This window comes from Penaeus chinensis, chromosome 7 (genome assembly GCF_019202785.1).
Source record: "Penaeus chinensis breed Huanghai No. 1 chromosome 7, ASM1920278v2, whole genome shotgun sequence".
NCBI lineage: Eukaryota > Metazoa > Arthropoda > Malacostraca > Decapoda > Penaeidae > Penaeus > Penaeus chinensis.
The window spans coordinates 24,815,748-24,823,247 of record NC_061825.1 but is presented as its reverse complement, the minus strand read 5'-3'; the positions used below and the strand labels follow the sequence as shown (position 1 = coordinate 24,823,247).

General features: G+C 41.9%; 1 protein-coding gene across 1 annotated transcript in view; it reads left to right on the top strand.

Moving 5' to 3' along the window:
* The window catches only part of LOC125026920, a 54,316-nt gene that overhangs the window by 45,045 nt on the left and 1,771 nt on the right, over positions 1–7,500 (top strand). The window contains exons 3-7 of the mRNA XM_047615523.1: positions 4,900–5,002; positions 6,270–6,404; positions 6,776–6,904; positions 7,081–7,363; positions 7,492–7,500. The exon at positions 7,492–7,500 is cut by the window's right edge and continues 174 nt beyond it. Coding sequence (XP_047471479.1) covers positions 4,900–5,002; positions 6,270–6,404; positions 6,776–6,904; positions 7,081–7,363; positions 7,492–7,500 — 659 coding nt within the window. The remainder of the gene's footprint in view (positions 1–4,899; positions 5,003–6,269; positions 6,405–6,775; positions 6,905–7,080; positions 7,364–7,491) is intronic.

Below are 7,500 nucleotides of genomic sequence, written 5' to 3'. Positions count from 1 at the left end.
CAGTTTAGATGATAAGTAAACTAAATATGATGAAATTCAGGTAAATGCCAAGACCAATGAACCAACGAGTCTCAAGCCATGTTAGTTGATAATATTATCAAGTTAAATTTTTCAAGGGCGACCCTCCACACACACGTCGCTCTGACGACACCCCCTTGTGCTCAAGTTCAGATGGCCCTCCTTGAGGGTGCAAGAAATTACGAAACCTAATGTATCTCCGAAATCAGACCTTTTTGCTCAGTTTTCTTACTCACAACACCATTTAATTTGCTGCTGTGCCATAAAGTGTTTTAATCTTTTGCCGTTTTGTGTCTATATCCTCTTTCCATTGCGTCATAGTGTGTTCTTAGTGGAATTTGCTTCCATTTGAACAATTAATCCATTCGGAATGGATTTTAAGCGACTTAATACTGCACTTGTCAGTATATGAATTACTGATTATTTTTCCGTACCAAACAGATACAAAAATTTGTTCTACATAGCATCCTAGACCATCAATTGTTTTGTTTCTAAAGTGTGCGCATTAAAGATTCCATGCATGCCATGTTCCTTCATTGAAATTCAAATACTGTTTTGCTGTATCTGCAAATTAGACAAGAGAAACACCATCACGGGAACAAATTTAACATGGCCCCATACACGTCTTAAATAACCGCCCCATGTAACAGTTTTATCTTTGCCAATAAATCGCAAACCAATTGCCAGCACCGTCGGGTCGGTCGCGGGTTCTTTTTTACATCACAGAAGCAAGGCGGAAACAACTGTCACCCATTCTCCTCTTTCTAATAACTTTCCACTGAAAACTTTGGAAACTTCCCTATCACTCGTCTGCGCCATCCTATAGTAGGTTATGCGTTGCAATCCCCATTCCCAGTTGACCTTTGACCTCTTTCAGCTGAACCTGTGATTAATATTCATGACTCGAACGGCCCGTTACCTTAGCTCAGAGAGTGAGTGAATGTGTGTGTAAAGTGTATGTGTTTTTGTACATGTGTGTTTATTTGTTAGTTTGTGTGCGTGTATGTGTGTGTGATATATAAATGTTTGTGTGTGTGTGTTTGTATGTGTGTATGTATTTGTGTGTGTGTGTGTGTGTGTGTGTGTGTGTGTGTGTGATGAAAAATGAAGCCTTTAACCCAATAATGTTTTGTGATCCATGCTGCTCTACGTAGTAATTCTAAAAGTAACTGACGGATATACTTAAAAATGAGGCCATGTTTTCAATACTGTTATACGTGCGTAACTCTTAAAATAAGACTGGTTTGGATATAAACCCGGTTTGTATAGGATATGTACGCCGCTTTGTACAAATAGTTAGCATATCAGGAATTAAACAAATATACGTCGTTGCAGTAATGAAAGAAAGAACAATTTTTGGAGGAAACATTATCTCATCCCTTGAGTCCCTCCTGTATTGTATAGGTACTCGGCACATCTACCCCTCTTTCTCCCCCTCCCCTCTCTCTCTCTCTTTCTCTCTCTCTCTCTCTCTCTGTCTCTCCCTCTCTCTCTCTCTCTCTCTCTCTCTCTCTCTCTCTCTCTCTCTCTCTCTCTCTCTCTCTCTCTCTCTCTTTCTCATTCTATCTCTCTCTCTCTCTCTCTCTCTCTCTCTCTCTCTCTCTCTTTCTCTCTCTCTCTCTCTCTCTCTCTCTCTCTCTCTCTCTCTCTCTCTCATTTCTCTCTCTCGCTCTCTCTCTCTCTCTCTCTCTCTCTCTCTCTCTCTCTCTCTCTCTCTCTCTCTCTCTCTCGCTCTCTCTCGCTCTCTCTCGCTCTCTCTCTCTCTCTCTCTCTCTCTCTCTCTCTCTCTCTCTCTCTCTCTCTCTCTCTCTCTCTCTCTCTCTCTCTCTCTCTCTCTCTCTCTCTCTCTCTCTCTCTCTCTCTCTCTCAATGATTTTAACAACAACAGATGAACTGAACAGGTTATCACTGGTATGAAATGATATCCTTAATTAGCTGTTTTGAAGGAAACGCGTGATATATGGCTACTGTTCATAACATTTCTTAATCAATAGATAAATTTCAGAGTTCTCCTTAGAATATTTGTATTCTAACATATCCTATATAGAAACCGTTTGGCATTATCATGAGATATCTCAATGTGAGTTTCTCTTTCCCATAGGCATTCACTTACGTTTCGAGATTAACAAAAATCGTGACTTGTGCATTACACAATTTCGTGCTTATAACCTTGGTACTCTCCTTACGATCGGCGTGGCCAGCCTTCAGAAACGCCATCGGGTGATTTAAAAGTACATTTAGCATGCGATTGTATAGCCATTAAGCTGAAGGTCAGCGACACAAAGGAAGATTTACCTTGAATATCGCTTCTGACTAACTGCAAAGCTTCTATTCATTGATCCCAGACGCTCAATAAAGGAATTAAATTATTCAAGCGTGTTTATCTCCCCCGCTATCGCTGACGCTCAGGTGATCCGCGCTGAGGCTGAGGGAAATGGAGGTCGGTCTTCGGAAGAGGATCGATCATCTGATAAGACGTCGTGTCTGAAGGATTATCGTGGTTCTATGAACTACACTTGCAGTTGGTAAGGTCTTGGTAGCTACCTAATGACATTGATATTTATCAATATGCATCGGATTTTGCCCGTGCAGTATATATCATGAAGCTTTATATTTAGCTAGCGAGATAGATATCGCGGTCTTTTCGTTACAAATAACCTTATATAATGCGTACCGTTACGAGATCAAGGAATGATAAAAGGATGAAGTATGTAACAGCGAAAGCGTCATCTAAAATACCCCAAGGATTAGATACTCATATAAATGTGCAGGAGTACAAACGGTCAACTACGGTCCGCCACACGTGTACAAGTCACGCTCTCCACGCAGAAGCAGGACAAAGCACATCCCAGCAATAGTCCGAAAATTCCGGTTCTGAGCGACCTTTGCTGAGGAGAGGAAACCTGCTTGACGCCAGAGGTCTGAGAGCAAGCGTGGAAGTGACCCAGTCCTCCGCAGGGTCAGACGCGAGGCCACTGGGTCAAGCGGCAGCAGCACACAGTTAACGGAACATGTTCTAAAAATAAAAGAATATATATATTTTTTTTAATTTACTGTGTGCAATTTATACGCACACAAATATGTATATCTATTTGTCTATCATATACATATAAATATTATATATATATACATATATATACACACATGTATGTGTGTGTGTGTGTGTGTGTGTGTGTGTGTGTGTATCTATATGTATATGAATATACATATACATATATACTCACAAACACACACACACACACACACACACACACACACACACACACTCACACACACACATGTGTGTGTGTGTGTGTGTGTGTGTGTGTGTGTGTGTCTATGTATGTATATATACATATATATACAAATGTATATATATACACATACATACATCATACACAGAAACACACACACACACACACACACACACACACACACACACACACACACACACACATATATATAAATTTGTGTAAGTGCGTGTGTGTGTTTAAGGGGGCTGTGGCTATAACTTCATTTTTGACTACCTGTTGCTCTGGTGAGGTTTGTTTATCTCCTTTTCGTGTCGCCCATAAGGGTTTCCAGTTGTTCGGCAAACTGAATAATCACCCACCAGCGAGAGCTTCCGATGTGGAAAAATAGGACTCAAAGTATCAGGGAAATATCATTGGTAGATGTATTGTCGAGAGAACATAAAGAGGAACAATGACTAAGAAAAGTAATAAGGTTAAAGATAAACAGGTTGCAAAGGTAAGTTGACATGCAGCGTAGGACAGGCATGTTACACGACGAAGAGACGATCGCAGCTCCGAACGTGTAACGAACAGAGAGACAGCGAAGTAAGGGGAGGCCATTCGGAAGACTGAAAAACAAAAAAAGAGAAAAACAATGAAAAGAAAATTAAAAGATTTGTTTAAGGTTTACTTGTCTGCATAACATAAATACGACAGCATTGTTTGCCAGCGTGGCTGTGCGTTACAGAGCAATATTACAATTGAGAGGAAAATATAAGGCGAAAAATAAACACCCGCAAAACAACTCAAGTAAACATGTTTGAAAGTTTCATCGCCTAAGATAAAAAGTATAGGAATGGATGAGAAGGGGAAAAGAAAAGGAGAAACAGGAGCCGTGCGCTGTCCCTGACCTCCTCCGAAAACTGGTTTCGACATGTGACTTGTAATAACTTTATGATCAGCTTCAGAAACAAGTTTTCGATCTTTAAACTTTCTGTATATCGTAACCCTCTGAGTGTAGATAGTACTGACCAGATATGAATACCTTTATGAAGACAATTATTGCTTCACTTATTCGTTCGCCAGAGGGTTTCCTATAATTCGACTGCAGAGTGCGCGGTTCGGGTCGCGCTTCGAGTGAAAACGAGTCTTCGCATTTCGAGCCCAGGCCACGATTCGGGCGTTTGCATGTTGGGTCGCCGAGACTCCATCATAATCATCGGCATACGCTAGAACCTCCGCGCACTTACTGGCATGCAGCCACGCCTGCGCTCGAGTCCTCGCGTAATTCTCCGGACGTTTCGTGCGTGATATCAAGGAATTAACTTTTTATGAATTGAGGACAGGAAAATAATTTCAAGGGAATCGTCTTCCTAATTTGTATATATACGTCCGTACATACATATATCCATATATGTACATACGTATGAATAATAAATGATAAATAGTAGATGCATGCTTGCTGATATGTATAAACAGATAGAGTGAGACAGATTATTGAAAATTATTACTGATAGACGAACTTAACGTATAGAAGTATGTATATTTACATATGTGTGTGTGTGTGTGTGTGTGTGTGTGTGTGTGTGTGTGTGTGTGTGTGTGCATTTGTGTCTACCTGCTCTTCCTCTTCCGTGTGTACATCTGCTTAACGCTGCCTTCCCCCCAGGTGGTGCTGGGCGTCGCGGCCGGCGCGCCGAACAACGGCAACTCGAAGACCGACTACGACTTCCGCTTCGACGCCGGTTCGCACTTCCGCGAGGAGACGAAAGGTAAGGCTTTTTCGGGCAGCAAGGTTGCATCCTGGCATAATTTTTTTTTTTTTTTTTTTTTGGGGGGGGGGGGGTCATTGGATTTGGTCGCCTGGAATAAGAAATGGTTAGGCGAAAGAAATTGAAATGTTTACATCGAGGATTGGGGGATATCATCTGGATATATTTTTGTATTCAAAGAATATTTATTGTTTCGTTTGCTTTAAAGCTTGCATAGTACAATCTAGTTCCCCTTTAGAGTCACCTGGACATTCAATTATTTTTAATTTACCTTTGATGAAAATAAAGATAATGTAATTATGCATACTCTATGTTTTTTTTATTTTATTTTTTTTTTTCTAATGGTTTGAAATTTATAGTAATTTTGGACAAGGATCCTTTTCTTTGGCTTCGGCGATGGCCCATGTGAAAACCTTCATAGAGGGCAAAGCAAATAACTTTTATGGTATCCAGTTCATAATTCAGAAGGGCTGTACAAATGTTCAAGCTGTTGAATATAGTAAATTCTAAAAAATCAAACCAGTTGAATAAGAAACAATGCGCGTCCAAAGGGATCACAGATCAACTGCCAATTGCGTTTATCAATGTTTTGTTAGTTTAATCTTTGATCTATATCATAGGCATCGATATATTCACACTAATGCACTCTTTCTCATGACTGCAGTTGAAAGTTTAAACTAACAAACATTGAATACACTCACTTTCGAGCATTTGGTCTAAGGACTCGCATGCCTTCATACGGTTTCTGCAGGCAGGATGGAAGGCATCTCTTAGCCTTCTCCATCACTGAACCAAATAATGTGTGTGGTTTTGTGCGTGTGTACGTGTGCATGTATGTATACATCCCTATTTATTCATATAATTATGTATAATGTATATATATACATATACATATGCATATATACATATATATATATATATATATACACACACACATATATATATATATATATGTATATACATATAAACACACACATATATATATGGAGAGTGAGAGAGAATGTGTGCTTAACTTTCCCCCTCATTCCTGGATCTGCGCGGTGGTCTGTTATCTCCCGCAAATTTTGTCATGCGTTGTCCGATAACATCTTTGATCCCTATTGTTGCTACATCGATGTGCACTTTAGTGACGTGTGGCTTTTAGTCGCATTTACATGTTTGTGTGTGTGAATGTGACTTGTCTGTACATGTCCCTTTGCTCGGGACTTCATCCTGGAAGTACATGTTCTCATGCGGTGACTGACCCAGAGCCCTTCCTCCCCGTCAGGTGAAGACGGCATCACGCGCGGCCGCTACGGGTTCCGGACTCCCGACGGCTGCATGCACGTGGTGCGCTATCAGGCTAACGAGGCCGGCGGGTATCGCGTCCTGGGCTCCAGCAGGGAAAACTGCATCGCAAAGGGTAGGGCAGCTCGAGATTTTGTTTCATTTTTTTTTTTTTTTTTTTTTTTGCACTTTTCGAGTTGTTTTAAGCAAGTTCTTGCAACGACGTTGAATGTATTTGTGATTGATGAATATTTTTTTTTTTTTTTTTATCTGGTGTTATATTAATCTTATTTTATCCCCTGCCTTTTCGCCGGTTTCCTTTGCGTATTTCGGTCTATTCTCGCGCTTCCCTTTCCTCATTCTTTCATTTCTTCTCTTTTCTTGCTCCCCCTCCCCTCATTTCTTTTCTATATACACGTCTTTTTCGCTTTGTTCTCAATTAATTCCTTCACCCTGCCCTACACTCTTTCTCCGGCTCCTCTTCCTCCCCTTCCGCCCCTTTTGCAGTTCGCCGACCGTTCGTCCGAGTGTCGACCACGAGGCGTCCGACCACCACGACCAGCACGACCACCCCGAGACCGCGCGACCCACTGACGGTTCGTCCTGTCCCCGTCGTCGTCGACAATGCTATTGAAGGTGAGGCCTTAGCTCTTCTTAAAAATGTCAATGCCATCTGTTCAGATTTTGCCGGTTGCGTTAACCTCTCGCTCTGTCGATGTATGCAAATAAGACACCTTCCGTCTTTTTGTCTCTATTTGTTTGCCTCTGTCCCTCCAAACGCCTGTCATTCATGCCACTCGTCCTCTCCTCAGCTTCCAAGCCAGAAGCCGTGATTGAGGAACGTCAAGGCAGACAGTTGCGACGCCCCAACCTGACAACGCAACGACCTGCACCGACCACGACCACCACAACCACCACCACCACCACCACAACCACCACGACTCCTCGGCCCAAGGATGAGCCAGAGCCATCGTATACCTTTGGATTCACAACCCCCACTCACGGCCACGCGGAGACGGGTCTTCCTGACGGCTCCAAGAAGGGCGAATACTACTGGGATGCTCCCGACGGCTGGAGGCGCATCGTCACATACGTGTAGGTTTCATCGCTCCCTCGTTGAACGTTGTTTTGTTATTATTGAAATTATTTTTGGCCTTATATCAAATGGATCATATTTCACAAACATCACTCCTTCCATTCGCATTGTATCCTCACCACCGTAGTGCCAACGA